General features: G+C 41.4%; 2 protein-coding genes across 2 annotated transcripts in view; one reads left to right on the forward strand and one right to left on the reverse strand.

Annotated features, from left to right (window-relative positions):
* The window catches only part of RBM39 (RNA binding motif protein 39), a 32,159-nt gene extending 11,845 nt beyond the window's left edge, over window positions 1–20,314 (forward strand). The window contains exons 5-17 of the mRNA XM_059827305.1: window positions 2,585–2,650; window positions 2,757–2,810; window positions 4,276–4,393; window positions 5,018–5,170; window positions 5,749–5,886; window positions 7,536–7,601; window positions 8,538–8,742; window positions 8,947–9,024; window positions 14,836–14,868; window positions 16,040–16,115; window positions 16,283–16,388; window positions 19,133–19,211; window positions 19,313–20,314. Coding sequence (XP_059683288.1) covers window positions 2,585–2,650; window positions 2,757–2,810; window positions 4,276–4,393; window positions 5,018–5,170; window positions 5,749–5,886; window positions 7,536–7,601; window positions 8,538–8,742; window positions 8,947–9,024; window positions 14,836–14,868; window positions 16,040–16,115; window positions 16,283–16,388; window positions 19,133–19,211; window positions 19,313–19,413 — 1,273 coding nt within the window. The 3' untranslated portion in view covers window positions 19,414–20,314. The remainder of the gene's footprint in view (window positions 1–2,584; window positions 2,651–2,756; window positions 2,811–4,275; window positions 4,394–5,017; window positions 5,171–5,748; window positions 5,887–7,535; window positions 7,602–8,537; window positions 8,743–8,946; window positions 9,025–14,835; window positions 14,869–16,039; window positions 16,116–16,282; window positions 16,389–19,132; window positions 19,212–19,312) is intronic.
* Window positions 20,315–22,337: 2,023 nt separating this feature from the next.
* On the reverse strand, window positions 22,338–25,175 carry ROMO1 (reactive oxygen species modulator 1). Its single transcript, XM_059827317.1, has 3 exons — window positions 25,148–25,175; window positions 24,379–24,509; window positions 22,338–22,685 (listed from the first exon to the last, which is right to left on the reverse strand). Exons 2-3 carry the CDS (start codon window positions 24,507–24,509, stop codon window positions 22,577–22,579), a joined length of 240 nt encoding a protein of 79 aa, XP_059683300.1. The 5' UTR covers window positions 25,148–25,175; the 3' UTR covers window positions 22,338–22,576.
* Between the last annotated feature and the right edge of the window lie 81 nt (window positions 25,176–25,256).

Raw genomic sequence — 25,256 nt, forward strand, 5'->3', positions numbered from 1 at the left:
CCTGCTTAGACATCTGTCTGACAAATCCCAGCTACTGCTAACGTACAGTAGAAGTCACTTAGACTGTCCTGTTTCTAATCTAGAACCAAGAATTTGGGCAAAGCTGCTGGGAAGACAGCGTTATTACATGAGGACTGAAAGTTCGTGATTCTCCTGGACTTGTTAGTCAAAGCTTGCCTTGGCTGAGAGTTTTGTTGTTGGGGTCTTGGGTATGACTAAGCAAGTGAAAGCTGGTATTTTACTGGCTGTCTTCTGACCTGACTATTGTTCTTGGGTCATGTGGCATCACGTAGGTGTAGGAAGACATGTACCTAGCTGTGCTTTGGCTGTATGCAGGTCTTGGTGCGTTTGGCTTATGAAGAAGGTAGCCTCCAGACATAAAGATAAATTGCTTGTGACTCGGTGCTTCAATACAAGATAGCAGGGACCAGGCAACAATTGCAAAGACTTGTTAGGCAGTAGGAGGAAAGAAGAAAATTCGCCTGAGATCTACAGCTTTACAAGCAAGTCTCCTTAGAAAAACCCAAAGAAATGCATCCTGCGAATACTGTTGAAAAAGGATCTTCAGAAGGTAACTTGGGCCATCATCTTGCCCCAGGCAGCTTTCGGCTCAGTCTGTTCCAGTGGTCTCTTACGGCTTTAGTTTGCTGAGGTTTTTTTTAATGTTTGTCCCATGTAGTCATGTAAATAAGGAATTACTTATTTGTCAAGAGTGAAAATGGAAAAGAAGTTTTTGGAGTTGTGGGGGTTTTGTGTGGGTTTTTTTTTTTTCCCCTGGAAGTTGTGCATGTATTTGAAAACTGTTACTGTGTATCTTCTCAGGTTTTTTTTCATTAGGTTTAGACAAACACTTAAAACATTTCTTTCACTGTTTCCTTAGAAACTCATGGTCTTGATTATTGACCATCTTTTAGTTGGTCTGCATGTTAATATTCTGGAGTCACTGTAATTGGTTTGTCTTGCCGCATTTGAATTGAAATGGAGAACACCATGTTCTACATCAGGAGGTGTGAAGATGCAAGGTAATCCCATCTCTGATAAGAAGCCAGCCTCTGGAATTAGTACCAACATTTCCAGATGCAGCTTTTGGCAGTCTGTGTCATAGGCATTGGAGAAACTGAATGGATGCTCTCAGCAGTCGTTTGTCTGAACTTGAGTAGGAAATAGAGTAATTTATCCTAGGCAAAAAAAAAGTCTGTTTTTGACCAATACTGATCTCATCTCAACATGTGCCTGTTTTTTATGTCTTATTTTCTCTTAATAAGTAGTTGTTTTCTCTTAATAAGTAGTTTCTAAATGGTCTTTTTTCTTTATTTTTTTTCCAGTGTTATACAGGGCCATATTTCCCTTGCTTTAACCTGGCCAGCACGGTTTTGGATCTTGGCCCACTACTTCCACCTGTGTCATGACATGTTTAAAAATGGGCATCCTCCTCCTTGTTGTGGATGCTGAGTTTAACTATAAGCATTACTGCTCCACTGAGTAGCAAGAAGATGTTTATCAGACAAATGGGTTGGCTAAATGGATTTAGTGAAAGACTACTTAATGTCTTCACACTGCCCTGTCTTTCAGGGTGTTTTCACATCAATTTATAGCCACAGCAGAAAGAATCAATTCTGTGCAGATGGAAAGACAAATCCCCTAGCATTCAGTCTGTGCAGCAGTTCCTCTGCCGTTCGGTGGATATACGGGAAGAACGTTAACAGGTGTTGTTCTTTGCCTTGTATCTACAAGATGAAGTTCAGGGAGATCATGATAGGATGAATCTTACTATTCATGTCACAGTCTGTTACCCTGTGCCACAATAACTAGTAAGAGGACTGTCCTTAACACGGAAGCAATGGGCAGATTGCCATTTGTTCCTAACGGCCTCTGTGAAGCCTGGAGAACTAAAATTAGATTCAGCCAAGAGATTGGATTCCTTCTGTGGTGACATGTCTATATAAGGTTAACCGCTGGCTTAAATGGTTCTGTGTTTTGATGTCCATTAAGAACTTTACTTAAAGCTGCATTTACATATTCGTAGCACTTTAGTGGCTAGAGCTGAGACAACATTAGTGAATGTGTCCCTTGCAGATGTCTACAGGGAGCTACTTTGGTTTTCAGTTGCACCTTATATTTCATGAAACTTTCCGTTTTAAAATGTTACACTTGAGCAAATGGTCCTGCCAGCACCACTTTGCTTGAAACTCTGAGGCTGAGTTCCAGGCCATTAAGGTACTGTTTTGCAGTCAACAGTAGGTAGAATATGCATGTGGACAAAAAAAACCCAACAAACATGTAAAGAAGATTATAACAGTAACTGTAGCTCAGAATATTTTGCACATACAAATGTGCCATGTCTGGCTGGCTCATGATTCAGGGATTTTGCGATGCAGATGAAACTGAGCAGGGAGCATATTCTGTGCCTTATGGTTTGGAGTGCTGCACGTAGCTTATGTGTGCTATGGGTGCTGCTAATGGAAAACATTCATAAGATCAGGTGCGAGGGTGGGTGAGCACTTGCAATGTAATTTGAGTAGAGACAGGAAATCTTGAATGGAGGTACTCTGGTGAGTAATGTCTGTCTCTGCTTTTGCCGTAGTTCTGGTCCAAAATTCAACAGTGCCATCAGAGGGAAGATTGGTCTGCCTCACAGCATCAAATTAAGGTTTCTGAGTTTTTTTTTACATTTTTGCATCATTAATAGGTTTTGTTTAAAATCAAACTGATATATTTGAAGGTTTTCTTATAATCTTGTTGATCTCTCTCTATAGCAGACGACGCTCCAGAAGCAAAAGTCCCTTCAGAAAAGACAAGAGCCCTGTTAGGTAGGAATTTTTACACATTTGTGTTTTCTTTTTTTTTTTTCCTCCAGTTGAAATTGGAAAAGTAATGGTGTAATAATGCATGACTGCTTGCTCTGTATCTTATGCATGACTACTTGTTCTCTGGCTTATACTCAACAAGTAATGCTGGAATTCATTCAGAAAGCCCGTGAGAGGAGAGCATTGAAAATATGTTGCTTTCTTGCCATGTCATAAACGCTCTCTCTCCCCTGCCCCTGCCCCCAGTGTACAATTGCAAATAATGTCAGTTTGCAAAACATGTCTTGCTTTGCTTTTTGTGTTTCTGTATTCTCAATCTTTTTCGCATGTTAATTGTGATTTGAATTAGCTAGCTTTTCTGCTAAATCTTACTTAATAATCTTAAGTGCGGAATGAAAAAGTACTGTACAAATGCTTCTTTTTCCTATTCAGTATGTATTGATGTTATTTGTAGAGAAGCCAGGTACCTTTGAAATCCAGGAGGTGCTTATCCCTCCTTAGGCTTCTCATTTAAGGGAATTGGATTTAGATAGCTGCTGATGAGATTATTCTCTAAATTAATGCAGTTAAATTTAACCAATCTTGCTTTGGTTTTTTTTTATTGTTAACAAAACTCTTACTGAGATTTAGTTTAAATTTTTCTTGTGTATTCTAAGTGATTTTTTGAATATTTATAAAAATACGAATACATATTACATGACTGGAAACTCAGTCCAGAATCCAGCATGCTAATTCTGTCCTGTACTTAAGTACAAATCAGATTTTTTTAGATTTAAAAACTTTAACACCTTAAAAGTGACACATCTAATTTCAGCTAGTGATCAGTATCAAAATAAAATTAATCTAGTGCTTCTGGTGTCAAGGATGAGAGTAATTATTCACTATTCATACTATTTTATGGATTAACAAGCTGAAACTATAAAATGAGGACTGGGAATTCCATTTGTATAGATGCCAGTATTGTTTATGCAGTAGCTGTAGTGGCTCCGAAGTGACTGGGTAAATGTAAGACTTCAGTTTGCAAAGCCACAAAAAAAAGTTCGTACTACTTGTCTGAGAGTTCAGGCAGCTAGTCTGTGCTAATTAATCCTATTTTCCTTTGTTTTCCTGTCCTTTCATCTCACCTTTTTGACTGCAGGCTCCCTAGTTGGTACTGTTACCTGTTCTGGACAGCAGCAAGATGGCACCTCTGTTTAGTTGGGGCTTCTGTACTTAAAATACAATTTTCCCGTCATATTTAATGCTTACAGTTGAAACAGGGTGTTTAGTCATGTTAAAGAAGTAAATACATTATTATTATATTAATATTAGTTATTCCCTTCAGTTCTTGACTCTGCCTTTTTTAATATGGCAGGCATTTTTTTCCCCATCAGACTTTGAAGCACTGATTATTTAAAGTTTCATGCATGGTCCAGAGATGAGTTATCTTAATTCAGATTATTTTTTAACTGAACTTTCCTCTTTCTAGAGAACCTATTGATAATCTTACCCCTGAAGAGAGAGATGCTCGAACAGTATTCTGCATGCAGCTGGCTGCAAGAATTCGACCGAGAGACCTGGAAGAATTTTTCTCTACAGTAGGGAAGGTAATTAATAGGGAGGTTATAATGATTCTGAATACTTCCTCAAGTTGTCATAGTACAGGATTGATTTTCTGCAGAATTGTAAGCAAGTGGCTTTCTGGAGCTTCCTATACAGGTGAAAGGGGGGATGAATGGCGACCAACTTAATTCTTAAAGGCTCTGAACATGAAAACGTAATTTATCAGGAGTTCATTGTTCAGCAAGTGCTGTGATGCAAAACATGGCAGTGCACTTCTGAAAAATGAAGTCGTTTGAATCAGAAGTTTCAGTCTTTTGCAGATAGGTCTGCCAATTACAGTGTAATTTAAAAACTAGTTTAACTTTTAATTTTGAAAAACTTTATTTGTTCCATCAGCTATAAGGGGCTGACTTAAAGCATGACAGTGCTGCAAGTATTCTATTGCCCCAATTCCTGCAGCATACTACATTTGACTTTGAATGGCAGCTTTTAATGCTAGCTTGGCTGTGGGATGTATTTGTTAAGATAGCTTTACGCTAGTCTAGATTTGTGGCATAATTACAAAGCCATTGGCTTGGCAAATAATTATCTGGTTATTAATACCATTCTGATAAATGGACTGCATTAGTTTTTTTTCCTTTAACAGCTTTTCTATACTTGCCTTTCAGGTTCGTGATGTGCGAATGATTTCGGATAGAAATTCCAGGCGTTCAAAGGGAATTGCTTATGTAGAATTTGTTGATGTTAGTTCAGTGCCTCTGGCAATAGGACTAACTGGACAGAGAGTCTTGGGTGTACCAATCATAGTACAAGCATCACAGGTAAGGAGTTGTAAACTTCGTTTTTGTTCATGTTGCGTGGTCCTTCTTTTATCTTGCTGGAATACTTACTGTTTGAAAATTTGGTTACCATTGAACGTTTGGAAAACCTTAACAAGAATGATTAAGCTAATTATGAATGGACCTTTGTTTCCCATAGCTGACAGGCAAATTAAAGCAATTCAAAGTGATATAAATGCATTTTGAAAATACAGATGTTAAAAAAAGTAGTAATAATGAAACTGTAGTAGTTACAGAATTGTAGTATATATTATGTATGCTTTCCAGCATGTGTAAAATGTAAAGTGTTAATTTACATAAATTTGAATTGCAAGATGCAAGCCAGAATTCTGCATGAAGTTGTTCAGTCTGAAGGCTTTTGGAAGCTGTGTCTCTATACTTGGCCACGGTCTTGGATTTTGTAGATTTTAAGTTGAAGTCCCATGAATAGTGTGCAGACTATAAAACAGCTCGTATTTTTTGGTGAATCTGCTAAGTTTTAAACTGGTAGATGTATACTGCTTATGTTAGGGTTTTTTTATTGAATTCTTACAGAAGGTGAGTTTTTTTCCCTTCCTCAGGCAGAGAAAAACAGAGCAGCAGCAATGGCAAATAATCTGCAGAAGGGCAGTGCTGGTCCTATGAGGCTCTATGTGGGATCATTACACTTCAACATAACTGAAGATATGCTTCGAGGAATTTTTGAGCCGTTTGGCAGGGTAAAACTTTTAATTTGGCGTGATGTGTTATGGTAGTTTATCTGAAAAACCTAGCTTAGTTGTAGAGCACTCACAGCTTCTGGAAATGTTTCAGCTTCACACCTGCAAAAGTTTTGTTTCTTTTTCTCCCTCTTCTGTGCCTGTACATCCACCAGGCTTTAGAGACATAGTATTGGAGAACAAATGAGAACCTTGATTTGCGATGTGGTCCAGTGATTTTGAATGGCAGGTCTCATGAAGGAAATCTGAGAATTCATTGAGTACTTAAAATTACAAAACAAAATAAAAAACAAAAAAATCCCTATGTTATACGCTGCTTCTGCAGCTTGTAAATATCTCCTCCCCCCCGCGTGATTGTGAATGGGGGGGGCTCCATTTCACAGGTTGAAGCATAAAGCACAGAATCAGGTCTGAGTTCTGTTCACTGTGAATGTAGTAGTTTGAGCTGTTTCTGAGGATTTTTGCTTAAGTTTTAGCTCATGTTACTGCCGTGAACTAGTGGTGTGTCCCGTACAGCTCTGACATAGGCCCCTTTTCACTCCTCATTAGGCCTCAGTTTGCAACATGGTAGTATGTTTTCGTAGAGAGAGTTACAGAAGTGAGCAGGTCAAATCTGAAGTTTCCAGTGGAGTCATAATAAATGTTAGCCCTACTGTGCTAACTAAGGTATCATGGGTATATCATTATTAGATAGGGAAAAAGTATTATACTTAATATGCTGCTTAATGGAAAAAAAAATATCAAGCCCATTGATGTTTTTTCGTACTATATTTGGATTTTAACCCTGCCTTATACATACTGTAACAGTGTTTCTTCATACTATCTTTGGATATTAACCCTGCCTCATACATACTGTAACAGTGTTTTCAGGTGCTTCATTCAGATTCAGTATGTGTATCCCTTTAATTCTGCTGGCAAAAGCCTGGAAAATTGCAGCAATTTGTTAAATTTTAATCCACATGGCTGTTCTTGTTTTGTTCTCTCTCAAGGTATGGCAGTAGGATTAACGTAGTTTAGGGAGCTTACGTGTAGAGCTGTGAAGGTTTTTCCTTCTGCTCATTGCATATGCTCCCGTCTTAACCTCAGTTATTCCTCTTACTTCTGTGTCGCTCTCTTCCCAACACTGTTTTATGGCTCATGGACTTACTAATATGTTTTAAATTCAGTAACTGTAAACTTCTAGGAGTTCCCATATGCCAAAAATTATTTAAAATATGCACCTTTTTCTTAAGGCCCCTGGTCGAAATCATGCAAACTCCTTTCTTACCTTGTAAAATGGAGTTTCTCAGTGTATGAGATGCCATGACTATAACGTTTCAGTTAGGATTTGATGATGTCTGCACACTCATTGTCTGCTAGAATGTGCCATCAGGGCTAAGCCTTTGCCTGTAGCTGGAATCAACTTAAAAGGATAAATTGTATATCACCCTTATGTTTACCTGCTTCTCTGTTAGTATCAAAGTACGTATCTATCTGCCTGTACACTAATTTTGACTTGAGGAAGGAATGAGGAACTGATTTAAAAAAAAAAATTAGTGTTTTCACATTCATATATGTATATTTGGCAGGGCTGTATTCAGGTTTTGTTTTGATATTCTGTGGTTTGTTCCAAAATTTCTGTTAGTAAATAGCTTTATTCTTATTTTTAGATTGAAAGCATTCAGCTGATGATGGATAGTGAAACTGGACGCTCAAAAGGATATGGATTTATTACGGTATGACTAGAATTGCCAAATGACTTAGACAATTTCTGAATGTAACCTTTCCATGTAGTAGTATAGCTTACTCGGCAATCTGTTAAGTCTCATCTTAGAAATGTCATGTTGCAGGACATGCAACAATGGCCTTTTTCTTTGTTTCTGCCAGTTCTCTGTGGGTTTTGTGGTTGAACAATGCACATATTTAGAATAGAAAAGTATATTTTATGGTCAGTCGCTGTGAAGCAATGCTGTCTTTTGCAGCCAGAGATACTAGTAAAGGCTGGCATTTTCACAGTGCTGTGAAAATAATTGAATTTGAGCTTTTCAGGGGAAATAAAATTTTAGAGGCTAAAACTTTCAGTTAAAAACATCTTTCCTCTTTACCCTCAGATACATAATTTTGTGAACTTGGGTTTATTGACTGACCTGGCAATTTGTCATGGAAAAAAAATTCTTGGCTGGGACCTCTGGCACTTGGAGACAAATGAAACCAAACTAACTATATAGCTAATATTTGATGGTTTTAACACTGACAAAATACTTGTATATTTGATTTGATGTTACACAGCATAAAGCAGAACATCTGTTAGGAATAGCCAGTAAATGGATGGCAGTTATAAGGTTACAAAGGAAGTCACTGTCGTTCTTGGGAAGTGTTGAAAGAGAACTGCAGCCATGACTTCTGTTGATAGCAAAATCTAGGTGCTGTAGCTTCAACAGTAATATATATTTTTTAATATATTTTTATCTAAATACGAGAAAGTAAATATCCAAGTTTGTGTGTGTTTGGTTTAAGTGGAAAATACGGCGCACATTTAAGTTAGCTTGTAGCTATTGTTATCTTAAATTTAGTGTTTCTCATGTTTATGTAACTGTGAATATTACATACAGTAGAAGTGTTGCTGAATCCTGTAGGCAGTATTACTGAATTTATATTTTTTCAATCTGTAGTTCTCAGACTCTGAGTGTGCCAAAAAGGCCTTGGAGCAACTCAATGGATTTGAGCTGGCTGGTAGGCCGATGAAAGTTGGACATGTAACTGAGCGCACTGATGCTTCCAGTGCTAGTTCATTTTTGGACAGTGATGAGTTGGAACGGACTGGAATTGACTTGGGAACAACTGGTCGCCTTCAGTTGATGGCAAGACTTGCAGAAGGTATGTGTGATGACTAATAAGAAATGTGTGAAAATACAGAAGTTCGCAGAATTTGAATTAATACACCCCACAGAATATTACGCTAAATGCATGGAATGGTATTTTTAAGCTTTTGACAACAGTAAGATTTCTGATACTTTTGTTACTGCATCCCCAACTGAATGAAAAGTGCTTGCTACATGGTACATTCGTATTCTGTTCTAGGTACTGGTTTGCAGATTCCCCCAGCTGCACAGCAGGCTCTGCAGATGAGTGGATCTTTGGCATTTGGAGCTGTGGCAGGTAAGGAATGATGACCTATTTATTTTTCAAAAATACTTTATGCTTTATAACTTTGAGACAAGAGGTACTTAACTACATTTGGTGATCTTTTAAAATGAGAACATAGGTATTAGAGCATGTTTTACAAACTCTAAAACTCTGCAAATCCATGAGCAAATAAACAGTGACAGTATATGACAGCTTTGATGGGCATGATTCACTTTGCATTATTTTTGGCAAATCTGTTGTAGTCCACTTAATTCATCCCAAGCCTTCATCTCTTTATCTTTACTATTCCCTGTGCTAATGGGAACTTTTATGTTCTAATGCAGTGTAAATGTTGGCTGTTAAAAATGGCAGGCTCATAATTGGAAAGGGATTGACCCTTCTGAAAACACAGAGCTGTACTGGGGCAAGAAGGCTATTAGGATGTTATGGGGGACACAGCATCTAAGACTACAGTAGTGTTACGTTTATACAGTGTATGTGCTGGTGAGGAAGGACACTGTACGTCAGGGAATTTGTGCGTTGCTTGGAATTGGCTATAGTTTGTGTGTTCTGCAAGTGGGTGTGTTGGAAGAGTTACTGAGACTTCTATTTTGTTGTGAGAGGGAATGAGGCTGAGGATATGATTGCCTGCTGCTAGTTCGTAGCTGGCCTCAACAGCATACTGTTCAAGAGGGCTTCAGAACTAGAGCAATGAGTAATCTCCTGCAGGAGATTAGGCATTTACAGAGTGGAGTTTCTTCTGCTTATTTTTTATTAAATACAAGAACAGAGGGCATGAAACTGTCATAGCAGTAGAAAAGTCTTGAATGTCACAAATAACTAGATGCTGGAAAGCGTGAGAAGTGTCAGGAAATCAACAAAAGAACAGGTAGCATTGTTTTGTTTGTCTTCCAGCCGAGTTTGTGACAGAAGTGATTCAGACTTAAGATACACCTGAGTGATGTTACTGAAGTTCGGGTGCAGTTTTGAGAAGAGCATACACATGAAACTGTAGGCAGCTGCTAAAAGAATATAATAAGGTCTTTCTATAGATACACCCTTGGAAGGAAAAGGAACTGGCTAGCGAAAGAAAAATACGGGTTGAGGAATAAGTGTTTTTTCTTCTATTTGAGAAGAAAAAAGATGAAAAAGACACAATAGCAAGGAAATGCGTATGTAGTCCAGAAAGAGAAGGAAAGGTAAACAACACTAAAATCAGATCACCTTTAATGTAGGTGATAAAGTGGTGTGACGGTCTTGCTTGTAAACAGGTGTAGTCAGTGAGAAATGAGAGAAATATTTTTAAAAAACACCAGTCCTTTCCCCACCCCCATATTTGAAACAAACAAGCCAAAGAAATCCAAACTCTCCAAATGAGGAACATGGCCAAAAATGTCTGACAGAGCTGAACTGTTAGGATAGTGTGGCATCAGTATGAGACAACGTGGCTGTGCAGGAATAAGTGATAAGTCTGAATACAGGTTTTTGAAGAATGTGCATGTTTAGTAACTGTAGAAATAAAAGTGGTAGGAGTAGCATTGTTTATTCCACTTGTTTTGTACAAAAGGAATAATGCAGACATGTGCAACTTAAGTAACTTTGGAAAAAGATACAGCTTTTTACTATCATAGAGTCATGAGCTATCCCCAAAGTGAGATTTGGTTATGGATTAAAGATCTCTTTACTCTTGTTAGAGAAAATTACTACCAGGAATTATGTCATTATGGGAGACTTTAACTTCCCTGATACAGATTGGAGAAGAATTGCTAGTAATAATGGTGGGGCCCAGATATTCCTGGATGTGATATCCGACAAATTTCTTCATCAAACACTCACTGACTCATGAAGAGGGGATGCTATTTTAAACTCAATTTGGTAAGTAATGAAGATGTTATGGATGAGAATAGAAAATTACCATTGACTTGAGGGATCGTGAGTTGCTCAAGTTTAAATGGAAGGAGAAGCAAAACAGGTCTGTAACTAAGGCTTCTGATTTCAAAAGTGGTGGTTGAAGAAACAAGGCAATAAAGTCATCTGGTCTAACCAACTTGGGTGTTTGAACAGGCAGGATGTAAAAAGTTTCTTGGGTTCCAAATTGCTAATGCTATACTGGATCTGTATTCCACGAAAAGAAGAAACAGTCCTGTTAGAAATGGGCTCCACACCAAACTGCGTGATTAACTACCTCAAAAGAAATAAGGAATAAGCACGGAGCCTGTGAGGAATGGGAAAAAGGACTCATAATAAAACAGTATTATTAGTTTGGTGAACAAATAAAATGAGAATTACTTGCCAGCAGTCAGATTAAGTTAGACCTTGTAAAAGACGTGAAAGCATAGGTGAAGATTTACCAACTCTTGAAGAGAACAAAAAGGAAGCGGGGCTGAGGTTGAATGGAAGAAAAAGATACTCCTAAGGTGTTTCAAAAGAATCTCATTGCCTCAGTTTGTAGTGGGGACACTGGTTATAAAGTTTGGAATTTGAGGAAGGTAAGCTAGGAATATGGATTAAAAAAAGAAAATTATTCACAAGGTAGAAGCAAAGCTAAAAGTAAGAGCTGAATGTGCTCGGTTCAGAGTAGTAAGAAAACTCCTATCAAGTTAGTGAGGGAATAGGTACATGAAATATGAGGTCTGGTACCTGGTATCCTCAATAAATATTTTAAGTCTGTGATAACAATATATAGCTGGAATATCTAATTCAAAATTACCTACACTTAAAGGGAAGGAAGAAGAACATAATTCGGCTGTTTTCCAGTCCTGTTACTCTGACTTCACTTCTCTCCTTCAAAAGCCATGTTAAAGATGGGTAAACTGGAGAATATTATTAAAGGATAGCACACTTTCAGAGAAATGGCATCTTTGATAAAACTGACTTTCCTAGACAGAGGAGCAGTAGTAGAACTCCTCTCTCTGAACTGCTGACTTGTGTCATTTGGAAGTTACTAAACTAGAGAAGTGGGTAGTACAGGAAGTAGAAGATGTGTAAAGAAGCTGGCTCAAAGAAAGAGGGATTTTTTTTTCAGGTGAAAGCTGGGAAGGTTAGAGGCTGTTGCTGAAGCCAAAGTTCAAGTGTTAGGCTGATCTTGTTTAATATTTACATGAATAACAATGGTCAACAAGTGTAGGAATGAGGTGAGTAAATACGGATGTGCTGTCAAGGGATTCCTGGGGTGTTGCACATTGTTCACCTATTCAGGATTGAACCACATTCTAGTTCTATAGCCTGGGAGTTTAGCAGTGAAGATGGCCAAGGGGGAGGAAAATATCTAAATGCTCCAGTTTATCAGTGTGTGAATATGAACTGTCAGTGTGATGTATTTTTGACAGGGCATCTGTGTTCCTAGAAGTAGCATACTTGAGCAGCTGAGATATAACGTATGCATTTGTGAACAGTTCTAGTCACCCATGTTCAGGATGGGTTGAATCAAGCTAAAATAGGGAAGCTGAAGAATTAGTTTTACTTGAGACCTGAGAACTTGGACGTTATTCCCATGGAGAAAATTCCAGCAGGAAAAAGAACTGAAGCTAAACAGTGTACAGCTAAACTATACTTTCTGTTCTCTAGTAAATTCTGTCTGAAAATCTGAAACTTAAAATAACATGAGGCTATAGAACATTCTTCTCATGCTTTGTGGGACAAAACATTCCTTACTTTTGGGAAGGAGCTATCTGTTTATGAAAAAGGATTGAGATAGTGTGCTGCAATAGGTGTTACCATCCAGGACCTCTATTTGATCTGCTGTTCTGTTGTAATTAATTACTTCGAAAATGGGGGAATACTTGGCAGGCTTTTGTTTATTTAAAGCTAGCTGTGTTTCAAAGTAAACATGCAGCTTCATTTTGGTTTAAGGCACAAAAATGCTTTGATAGATATTTCTGTATTTCTGCTTTCTCTGTACTAAGCATGTACTTCTTAGTCATGCTCAAGTCGCTACTTTTACAGATTATATATACAGAACACACTGAAAAAGTTACTTTGACCTTAACTTGACAGCTGTATTAGTTTCCAAATACTATTTAAAACTGCATGTAGGGAAGAATAAGAGTTGACAGTGAAGAGTAACAATGGATTTCTAAATTCTGAATGAATTTCGAAGTGAAAGGAGAGGACCATTCTTCAGTCATGAGCAGCAAGGGAATTCAATTAGTTGATGAAAGATTTGATGTATGGGGGGTTATGTTTCAGAGGTGGTAGATAATTAACCTGTGAAACTTTTTGCCACAAGATGTTGTTAGCTGATCTTCCTGTGTTTAGAACAGATTGGACTCTTGGCCCTAGACAGAACTTGAACTGGTGATCTGTGTAGATTTGCCACCTTTGGTGCAGGTGGCCTGCAGCATTCGGCTGTAGAGCCCCAGGCTGACCGACATCTGGTGAGTTCAGCTGTGCATGATGTATATCTGCAATTGTGTCAGAATTGCAGAGGGAGAAGTCTCCTGTCCTCATCTAACGAGAGTGATTTAGGAGATTTGGGGTTTTATTATTTTCTTAAAACACATTTGTTTACAAAAAAGTTTGGTTAGTAATTAACTAAGTAATTAGTTACAGGTTTGGCCAAATCAGTACAGTTTCTGCAGAGAATACAGGCTAAGACAGTCTTCCCCATTATGGTATTTCTCACTTTGTGGAGTTGAGGATTTCCTTGTGTTTGAATCCAGATGGAAAACATGCTAAATGTAGCCGATTCTTCTTACAGCTCAGCCTTCAGAGCTTGCTCCTTCCCTCTTATTTTTGAATATGGTTCCCAGTATGTGTTCTTCTATGGAAGTCACTTGGGAAGGCACTTGAGGAAGGCTTGTCTTTCAGGCTCTCACTGCCTAATACTTAAAGCAAAAAAAAAAAAAAAAAAAAAAAAAATTCACTCCTGTTGGTCCCCCCACCCAGTGTTGTGGAGGACAGTTTATTAGAAAGGGAAAAAGTCTGTTGATACCTGATACCGTCAGGTATTTCCAAGTAAGCTTGGAAGCTTACTTGAGGTATATCACTTCACTGCTTTCCAAACAAGTGAATTAAGATGGTGAATTACAACGGTTAACTTTAGTCTTCTAACTCCTTGTGTTTCTGTGAATTAAATTGGAACATAAGTGAAGAGGCTTATGCTTAGATTTGTTGCATTCTGAAGTTTTCTGTTGGCTTAAAGATGTCGAGTATTGGAGTCATATACTTGGAAATAGTTAGAAAGTCTGCATTCGTCTGTTCCCATTACTTCAAATTAGGACAGCTATATGTTATTAAACAAGTAATTAGTGTTTTCCTGGCAAACTAAATGTTCTGAACACTTGAAAATGTTTTGAATTTGAAAAATACCAAAGTAACTTGTGCCGTTATGACATTTATATGAAAAGATAAGTGAAATATCACCTTATTCTACTTGAAATTAAATTTGGTAACAGCTTTCAGAATGTCACATTTGGATGATAACTGTGTGCTTGAATGCTTTCTGTTAGTAAAGATGCCAAACTTCTAATGCCTTCAAGAATTGCTGTAATTATTTTTTCATGGAACAAAATACATCTTAAAAGAGTTCAAGCACAGCAAAGGCAAGGTGGAAATAATACATTGAATTACAGGTCATGGTCATGTCTTTCATTTTAAGGTATTGTTTCTCTTTGAAATATGCTTACCTTTGTGGTCACAGAATCTCTATTGTATATGGAACATTCCAGCTGAGAAGCTGAAATTAGTGAAACTACTCACAGCTAGAGAGGAACAGTGAGAGCGGGTTGAGGTACTTGAACAAGCTCTTAACCACAAAAATACAGCCTAAACAACCTGGCTGGCAGGTAATGATACAATAATGCTAGCAATCATACTAATTAACTTCTGTATATTTTTCTTTAGATTTGCAAACAAGACTATCTCAGCAGAACGAAGGTAAACTATCCTTTGATACAGCTTGTCACCAGTAGGTTTTGTTGCAGATGTCTATAAGTGAAATGCTTCTGGAGTAGAGTTTGCCAACAGCCTGAGAAACTGTGTTGTATTGGTGTCTGTAGGAATCATGCTACGTATTGATTATTGACTGAATAACAGAACGTATGTTAAACACTTTGCCTTTTCTTTGTAGTGTTTCCTCAGTGTTGGTAACATTCCCCAGCCATATGTTAGTCCTAGAAAATGTGTGGGTTTGTGGTTTTCTTTGTGGGTTTAGGTGTGGTTGGGTGTGGGGTTTTTTCCTGCCTTAGAGGTAGGGACTAGAGGGGTCATTTGAGAATCAGGAGTTTGGGGTTACTGTCCCTGGATTAGTTGTCGTCTTACTCCGACTGTGCAACCCTTAATGTCTGCATATATAGAGAGAAGGTGGCTGTTATTTCAGCTAAATTAACAGGAGCTTACAGCCTATGGAAAGGGCAGCCTATAGGACAGTGCTTGTCTTTGGTAAGATATGCTGTGATGATGAGCCAACAATAAATGACAAGTAATAATTTCATAGTTAACTGGGAAAGAGTATAGATCTATTCTACAGTTAAAATGTTTATAATTTTAGTTGTCAAATATTTCCTATGCTACGCCTTTCCAAGGGATAAAAGTATGGATATACTTTTTTGAAGGATAATTCAACGTGCTTAAAACACGTTTTGAGAATGCTCAAATATGTCTGTTGCTTCCTGTGAAGTCAGATGGGGTGGTGCGACTCCATCCTGAGCTGCTGCTTGCCTTCCCTGAGGAGAAAAAAATTAAAGGTGCTGCTGGCATACAACTCAGGCAGAATTTTTAGATGCATGTGAAGATGCATGTATCTGCATTTAAATGTTCAAATTGAAATTCTGCCAAAATCAATGTACAGGGTTATCTTTTCACTTTTCAGCTTCAACTGTAGTTCATCTGTGCCATTTTCTGTATTGATCAATTTACAATGTCTTTATCACTGATACTGTCTAGTTAGGAGTTTTGCTTTCCTGCCTTCAATTTTCTATTTAGTTAGAACTGCTGCTATTACTGCTGAATGTTGGTATTTTAAAGAATGGATAGAAGATGCTAATTTAAATTGGAGCCATGCGTAGCGGGTTCTTAGATTTGTTACTGTTTTTTTCCATTACAACAGTTCTGGCTGCAGCTGCTTCTGTACAACCGCTTGCAACACAGTGCTTCCAGCTTTCCAACATGTTTAATCCTCAAACGTAAGTGATTTATCATTGTCTGTTTCTGTTTGGCATTTGTTGATGACTTTAACATCTGAGAAAGGAAACAGAATGTTGCAGAAGGGTTTTTTGATGGGTTTTGGGGTGGATTTTGTCCGAGTGATAACGATTCCATCTCTGTCCTGTTCTTCCTCCACCCCTTACAGTGAAGAAGAAGCTGGCTGGGATACAGAAATTAAAGACGATGTGATTGAGGAATGTAACAAACATGGAGGAGTTATCCACATCTATGTAGACAAAAACTCAGCTCAGGTATGCCTGGTTCCAAGGAGACACTGAGCAGGTTTTAGAAGTTGTGTTGCTTTATAGTGTATAGAGGGAGCTTTACGAATACTATTTTTTTTTCCTAAACTGAATCTGAATTTCTTGAAGTTACTTTGCAGTTTTTGCAGAATGTAGCTGATTCCCTCCTGTTTGAGTCATTGCGTTTAACTCAAATGCAGGTATGAGAGCAGTTTTCTGGTGCTGCAGCCCGCTCTTAGAGATTTACGCAGCTGAAGTTACTGTGGAAATAGAGGCTGAAGAGTAGTGACCTCTTGAATTCTGGCATTTGGCTTTTCCCTTAAGCTGTGCATTTCCCAGACACCAGGGACTTCAGTTTCCTCTGTTTCTAGAGAATGCAGGCTTGAACACAAAGGACACCCTGCTCCAGCAGATTTGAGGTGTGCAGTGGAATGTGTGCCTAATCTCATGCTTGGCAACAGTTGTGTTCACTAGTCATGTTGAAGTCTTGCAGCAGGCAGTAGGAGTGCGTAGAGTTACCGCAGGCAGAAGAAAAGGGGCTACTGATGCAAACTTAAATACGGGTTAATGTCTGTTTGAGGGACTCTCAGCCTGCATCTTAAAATGGTTAATACATTTTCCTTCTGTGTTCACTTTGTTTACACAAACCCCAGACTGGTTATCTCTTCCCCTGTATTTCAGCTTTTAGAATATAAACTGTGGAAGGTCTGTAAAGAGATTTGGCCTTCTTGAACCCCTTTTATATAGAATTCACAGCCCAAACTGAAGTACAGTTTTCAAATGCTCTCATAGTCAGATTAATTTCTAACCATCAGACCCTGGAAGTGTCCTGTTGTGTTCCCTGGGAATGCACTTGGCACTCGCAAACCTTTGTTATTATTGTGCTGCTTCTCCAGAAGACTTTTTGTCACCTGAAACCCTTTCACATGGATTACTGAGATGTTACATTAGAGGTGAGCTGCAGTCTAGTACATAAAACAGCATACAATCTTTCCTACCACTTTTTAATCTTCAACATCACTGCTGTGTTGGACTACTGGGCTGATGGGAAGTAGAAATCTTTCCCACAGTATATTAGAGAAAGCAAAGTGCCCTTCGACAGATGGGGGAAAAAACCCAACAACCAACCACCAAAAAACCCCACACACAAACCCCAAACAAACCACCACCCACAAACCCAAAAAAACACAACAGCCCTCAACATACCTCCCATAGGTTCTGACCACACAGAGCTGCAAATCTGGTTCACATTAGCAAGTGGATTTAAAAGAAAAAACTACAGCTACCGTATCGTGAGTTAGCTCTTTGTTAGATGAAATCCATTTTGTCACAGTAGCACAGGGAGGGCCCAGATACAAAATACCCACCGATATTTAAAAATACTGTATTTGAACATAAGTTTCGACTCTGCTGTTCTGTTTTCTAGGCTTAGATTCTGGTCATGTTATCTTTTAAGTGTTTTCAGCTCCCATCTTTTTAGGGCTCTTTCCCAGACAGCCAGACTTCCCAGGCTAAGGGCTGTCAGTAATTAACCATGAAGTTTGTTGTGGGTGAAAAGATTGCAGTCCCAGCTGAACACATTGTCTGGTATACTGCACCAGTTGACGCTCTGGTGTGTTAAGGAAAACGAAAGCTTTATGTTGCTGTATCTCGTTTCAAGGTTTAAGCCGCTTGGATGCCTTTGCAGGGGGAGGCTGAGGACAGAACTGCGTGTATTAATTGCTTAGTGTCTTAAACATCAGCCCCTGAACTCAGGTTTTCCCCCTGAGAACAAATGAGTTGGATCACAGTGGGAAGAGTTAGCACAGGCTGGCAAAGGCTGCCGAAGAGAAGGCTGGGTTTTGTTTCTTGATATACTCTTCTCTTGTGAAATGTTTCAGCTAGAATCTGATCTGGTTCAAGAATTACTGGTAGACTTATTTTTAAGCAGGCAGCCAGAAAAATGCATACCCATTACTGTGGGCGTCTGTATGTCTTGCAGTTGTTGAATGTGAATGTCGCAGCACTCCTGATTAGGCTGGTTTAATGCTTCATTTGCAGACAGAAAAATTCAGGTATCTCTGGCAAAGTTAAAAGATCCATCTGTCATTCACGTTAGATACCATCTTAGGCGCTTCTTGCCCTGCTGTGATGGGTTTTTTCCCTTTGTCTCAGTCCTTCTTCAAGTAAAGACAGACAGATGCTGAAGTTCATGTAGGAGAATTGTTACAGTACCAGTCTTCCTTGAAGAGCTGGACATCCTTCCTGTCCCGGGGATGGGGAGTGCTTAATCCCTTTGAAACCCAGACTGTGAACTTGCATATCTAGTTAAGCACTTGTGGTTAAAGGTGGTGGTTTACAGAACTTGATGGCTAGCCTGCAGCAGAGGTAGCCAAACTCTTTGTGCTTTTCTGTTTCGCATGAGATTTGTAATCGGGAGCCATTAGATACTCGCTTTGAAGGGTTCTCACGAGCAAGTCAGCAATCCATTACTTGCTGATTTCAGATCAAGCTCACATTTGGTCTGTTCTGCAAAATCCTATTCAGAAGAGTTTTGTGCTGAGGTAGCTGTTACAGTATGGTAATGCATGTCAGTAAAAAACCGTCCAGTGCTCTGTTTTCTCATGCTCATTCTGTGCTATCGGTTGATACCAGCGGGAATATAGCGAGGCAGGTTTGCCTCCCTCACAGCCACACCAGGGAAGTGTCTTGAGAGCAGATGATGCGAGATGTTTCTCAGGCTTCTAATGGACTGCAACACTTCTGTATTACAGGGCAACGTGTATGTCAAATGTCCTTCAATTGCTGCTGCCATTGCAGCTGTAAATGCGTTGCATGGGAGGTGGTTTGCAGGTGAGTGGATTTCATGTGGAGACCTACATTTATTCATTAATTACAAAAGTGACCAAATACTGATTATTTTTTTGTTATTATTTTTTAAATCTTCTGATTAGGTAAAATGATCACAGCAGCGTATGTACCTCTTCCAACGTACCATAGCCTTTTCCCAGATTCTATGACTGCAACCCAACTACTGGTTCCTGTTCGACGATGAAGATGGATTTAGTCAGTTTTGTACATAGTTATTTTTTGGAGGAAGATTGAGTTATCTTTTATTTAGATAAAACTAAAGGAAAGGATTTAATGTCATTTTGTGTACACTTCCTGCTACCTTTAAAAATAAAATGAAGTAAGCAGAAATGCAGTGTGTTCATTCTCCCTAACTAGCATTTCCACTGTATACAAAGCTGTTGACTTCTTGTTCTGCCTTGTAATTCTTGTACATTTACTGAGGTGATCTGTAGGAACTGAGAAGTAGCTCATAGAAAACAAGTTCTCTGTAAAAGGCAGATGGGACATAATGACATTTTTAATGTTTCACAAGCCTTTCTTTTAATGCAGCAATTACATTTTACATTTCACTAAATGTAGGTGATCTGCTAAAGGTTAATATCAGAGATAGACTTGATGAAGGGACATATTTAGTGTTTTGTATAAATGGAAAATTCAAAAGGCTACTGAATGCTGACTCTAGACAGCCACTCAGCTTGCTTTGTGCTGAATAATTGGTAAGAATAGAAGGATTGAAGGGTTTTATTTCTTGATGGTAACTTTTGATTAATGTATCTGTAAAAGTTTCTTTGTAAATACTGTGTGAGGTGTGTCTAAGTTTCCAAACAAAACGATCTCTGCATTTCCAGAGAAGTTTCTATGTATGCAGTGTGGCACAGTTGGAGGATTTCAGCCGAGTCTGGAAATCGGTAGGAAATACAGAAACGTGTTTTGTTCTGGTTGCATATAATCTTTGCTCTTTTTAAGCTCTGTGAGCTCTGAAATATATTTTTGGGTTACTTCAGTGTGTTTGACAAGACAGCTTGATATTTCTATCAAACAAAGACTTTCATATTGCAACAATCTTTGTAAGAACCACTCAAATAAAATTCTCTTAAAAAGGCCTTGACGAAGCTTTATTTCTTTGCTCTCCTAATGTGACATAAGCAGTGTGTGCTGAAGACTGGAGGTGAGCGATAGATGCTTTGAAATGGTAGGTGTTCGGAATACCACTCCTCCAGAGAAAACGGAGCTGGCTCCTGCTCTTTTGAACCCTCCGTGTACTGCAGCCATGGTTGTCAAGGGCCTGTGGGTGTTCTCATTGCCGGGACGGTGGACAGCTCTTGCCCTTCCTCAGGACTGCTGCAGGTTCATTCCGGGGGTAACATCCCCCCTGCCCACCTCCGCCCCCACCTTTCACAAATGGTTGTGAATCGTGGGGATGTAGTAGTTTACATTGGCTTTCAGTCTGGTTTCTGTAGGGAAGCCTGCCCGAGTGGGTTGCCCTCTTAGTACCCCTTTTCCACCCCCCTGTCATGTTTAACCACTGGCTAATACAAGCTGTGTTTGGCAAAAGCATAGAGAGTGCGTTCTGGCCAGGTGGGTGAAAATGGGCTGGCAGGGATGCTGCCAGTGCTCTGAGACAAAGGGGGTGGTGACCTGCTCTCCAGCCTGCCGGGCGCTGCCATTCGGGGTCTGTGTAGCTGTGGCTGAGCTGCACTAGGGCAGGAGACTCTTCAGTGATTGGGAGAGAGCCACAGGGGAAATGGGACTGGGCAAGTGGAGGTAGTACAAGGGCAACTGTGGGGAGGAGCCAGGAATATACTGCAGGAGGGTGTCTCAGGAGTATGTGACGCAGCTGAGGAAAGCCAAGCAAAGCTGTGCTCTCATTTTGCTTGACATTTTTTTAGTTGCCAGGATTAATCCACCAGTGCCAGCTGGAGTAAACCTTTAGCTGTTCCAGAGCAGCTGTGTCACTTGACTTGGTGGTTGTTGGCAGAGTTTCTCTCTCAGAGGTTACTGAGCCACATGGCAACAGATGAGAGCAGGCTTTTAGTGGCAGATTTGTGTTTCTCCCTTAAAAACTGGGGAAACAGCACTTGTCCTAGGTAAAGGTTTGTATAGGTGCTGGTTCAGGTTCTGCTGCTGCTAACTTGTCCTTTTTGATCCTTAAACAAAGGAGGAGCAAAGATAAGCCTTGTTTCAAAAGACAAGTAACAGGAGGTTGCAACACTAAACCAAACATTTCATAGTTCAGCTGTAGGCAGTGCTGCAGAGGCTGGTGAAGGGCAGGCCCAATCCCCTGTTCTCCCTGGGAAGCACTGAGCACCTTGTAGACCCATTAAGGCAGATTGTAGGAAAAGACTTTTCCTGCAGAGCACTGTTTCTGGTAGCACAGCTCCTGCAGGTGAAGCCCCCTTGCCAAGGGAATGAAAAAAGCCACTGCAATTCCTAGTGCTGGAGGCAGCCGCAACCACTGCTTCTGTCCTTCCCGAGCGCACCTTGCCTCACCAAGGGTGTAAGAGTGCATCCTTCAGAGCTGTGGAAGGGGCAGCGTAGCCAGGCTGCGCTGTTCTGCGCTGGTCGCACAGTAACTTGCAGCACAGCTAGTCTAGTCCTGAGGGGAGAGCCTTAGGAAAGGCGTTGCTCGAGGCCTGACAAGGAGGTTCCATCTCCCATGTCATCCTTGTGACTCATCACAAAATACCGTTAGCTGTCATATGACAGGAGCGGTTTTCCACTTTACAGCAATTCAATGATTTCCAGCACTCGTAGCATGGCTGTAACTATCTGTGCTGTTCCCTGACTGCTGCCTGCGCCCACGTGCTGCCAGGCTGGCGGGAAGAAGGTGCCTGAGCTGCTGTAGTTTGCCCTCCATTGCAGAAGAACGTGCCCAAATCCTTCTGGGGTCCCTCACTCTCTGTGAGGGCGATTGCCCCGTATTACCTGGAACTCAAAAATGGTGCCAGCTTCAACCCACCTATTTTTGCAAGAGGAGAGAAATGTGATAGTTGATCCAAATTAGCCACCAAGTAACTCTGCTAGACTTGGGAATGCATGAATACAAAGGAGCAGCTCCACATCAACACATGGGGAATGTGAACTGCCCAAGTACCAAAGGGAGAAATGTGTGCGCTGTACTTAAGCCTGTGAAATAGGAACTTTAATGTAGTACAAAGGATTATTTATTCTCATTGTCACAGGAGTAAGAGATGGGAGGAAAGTAGAAATTTGGTAAAAAGCATGTTTACAATCAGCAGAGCAAGGAGGATGGTGGTTCACCATTTCATGAAGAGCTCTCACTTCCAGGTATCTAAAGATTTTATTATGGTACAGAGGAGGAATGGCTGGACCGGGGCACTCCGGGTTAAAACCCAAGCTCCAGGTTAGCAGCGGATTCCCATACCAATAGCCATGAATGTCCCAAACGTCCCACCACTTTGCATCATCGTTTTGCCAACTCCACCCATCAGCTCTCGTCCTCTCATGCCAATCCTGAGATAAAGGAAAACACATAAATTATATAAAAGCTGAAGCCCGACAGGTAACAGACGTGCCACAGAAAACATCTGATACAAACAGCTAACGGTTGCCTCAGCACCCAAATCAAACACCTCCTCTTCAGTCTGAACTTAACGTGGTGCCTCCCGCCTCCGCAAGGAGACTGGCTGTGGTGCCCTGCGCCTGAGCTACTGCAAACAAAAATGGAGCTGTTCTCTTTGGGGCACTTGAGTGACCCTCACCGATGGCCCACACGTCTTTCTTCCTGCAGCGGTACAGGCTGACGCTGTACCCTCCTGCCACGCCACTAGCAGGAACAGCTTTACTCGCTAGTGCCCCAAATACCCTTAATTTGGGGGAAAAAAAATATGTGTTGTCCAAGTGTTTGACTTGCCAGCGAATAAGAAGGGTCTGAGCTGTTGTACTGCCATCCTGTCTGGCCGCAGCAGCAGTATTTTTAATATCACCAACTTAAAACCATGTTGTAAACTAACCTCCTATTCACCACTGACACTGTATTTTTAATAGGAGAGAAACCTGAAAGGCCTAGAAGTGTCCAGAGGCATTTCTGTTCTCCAGTTTCCATTTACCTGAGGTCAGACCGAAACAAAAAGAATTGCTCCTTCTCAGGAAGCTCTCGTAATATTTGGCTTTTAAGCACTGCAGTGACTGTAGGGTCTAAGGAATTTCATGCACTTCATTTTTAAAACATGGAGATTTTCCCTCAAAAATGGTACAGCAAAGTAACATAGCTGTGTCATTCAAATACAACAGAACCACTGTCACTGCTTCTTCTAAATACCCTAAATCTGTATTTTCTGCTAGCAATGTACCACTTACAAATACTCTCCAGGATCTGAGAGAGATGAGAAAACTTTTAAAACTCTATCAGATTAGACTTTGTGCCTTTTCCTCCTTTTAGGCTCACTACCAAATCATCGCCCATGTTTATTCACAGATTAAAAAATGTCAGGCAGAAAGAGTTCTGCAAAATACGAAAGAGCTTATTTCAGTAATTCGTTTTCATGGACGACGTGTAGCAAAACCAGTCAGTGAGCAGCGCAAGAGCTAACCTGGAGCAGTGAGCACCGTTTGTTTCTGTGCCGGCATGCCGGGGAGCGCCGGGGGAAGGTGGAACATTGTCCCTCTCTGATTCACAATGGGATTGTGCCAGTGCCAGCCACAGCTCTGCCTACACTCTTGCAATTAAGACTCGGGGTCAGTATGGTAATTGCCTCCGTGCAAGGGAATGGGACACCCAAAGCAACCACGATGCAGATGCCCGAGAGCTTGCCGAGTACCTCAGGAAGCTTTAGAGCGAGGAGAGGGCTGCACGTGTGCCTGCACAGACAATTCATCCAGCTCCTCCTGGCGCTGATCTTCCACAGCCTCAGCTTCCCAATGCAACCTCCCTTACAGGCGGCAGGAAAAGGTCTGTGACACTGCGACCTCCTCATACGCAGTGACCCAGAAGTGATGCCCCACCATCACCAGCCTTTCCCATTTGAGGCCGAGGCTGACAGCAGGCTCTCGAACTGTGGCTAATTCGGAGCCACTGGCAAAGTTTCACCTACGTGATGATGCAGGACCAGACCCGCACCTCCCTTCCCAATCCTGGAGCGGGAGTGTTGCTCTCTGGCTATCACTCTATCACGACCTGTCCACGGAAGCCATTTCCTTGGCATACCTGAGGCAGGAAAACGTGCCAAACAGCGCTCCTGCTGCCATGCCCACTGCAAAGCCCATCATGAAACCCATCTTTACTCTGTCAAAGCAGCTGGGCTGCGATTGCCCGTACGGGCCCACGGTCACAGGCATCTAGAAAAGAAAGCACAAAAACCCCACATAGATTTACTGCTTTACCTAACAGGCTTCTATAACCAAACGGCTGGGGAGCAGGCCCGCAGGTTTCGGAGCCTCTGGTAAGTGTAATGCCGGGGGCTTCGCAGACTTTCAGACCTGTTCCCTTGCCTGTCAGGTAGGAAAAGACAGGGAGGGAATGCCAGCGCCTTGCTGCTGGCGCCCTTTGCCCCTCAGCAAGCCCCTGTGAGCGCCGCTATGTCTCCGAGAGCTGTTTCAAGACCTCGCTCTGTGCTCCTCGGCTGCCCGTGAGCAGCGCACGGCGTCGCCTGGCAAAGCCCCCGCCGCCGGGCCCGTCCTCCCGAGCTGCCACCGGCCTCGGAGGCAGAGGGGCGGGGCAGCGAATCTGCCCCTCGGTAGCCCAAAGCCACGGAGGGGGCTGACGCCGCAGACCGCCCCGGCGGCTTCCCCGGGAGGGGCGGCTTCCGCCTCCCGCCCGGCGCCAGGCCTCGCACCCGGCGCGCCAGGGCCCTGAGCGGCCGCTTCACCTCACGGGTGCTTCGGCCGCGACCCGCCCCTCCCCCGGGAGGCCCGGACCTCCGCCGCAGACCCCGGGGCCCGCTCGGGAGGGGTGAGGGCCGCCGCCCCGCCCGTACCTCGCTCCCCCCGGCCGCGCCGCGCCCTCCGCCGCTGCCCGCTCCGGCCTCCGCTTCCGGCGCGCGACGTGACGTTGCCGGAAGGGGCGGGCAGCCGCCGCGCCCCGCC

Source organism: Gavia stellata, chromosome 20 (genome assembly GCF_030936135.1).
Source record: "Gavia stellata isolate bGavSte3 chromosome 20, bGavSte3.hap2, whole genome shotgun sequence".
Taxonomy (NCBI): domain Eukaryota; kingdom Metazoa; phylum Chordata; class Aves; order Gaviiformes; family Gaviidae; genus Gavia; species Gavia stellata.

Coding starts and splice junctions, on each gene's coding strand:
- ROMO1 (XM_059827317.1), bottom strand. CDS start 24,509: ATGCCTGTGACCGTGGGCCCGTACGGGCAATCGCAGCCCAGCTGCTTT. Junction 22,686..24,378: donor GGCACGTTTTCCTGCCTCAG/GTATGCCAAGGA, acceptor CCTTTATCTCAG/GATTGGCATGAGAGGACGAG.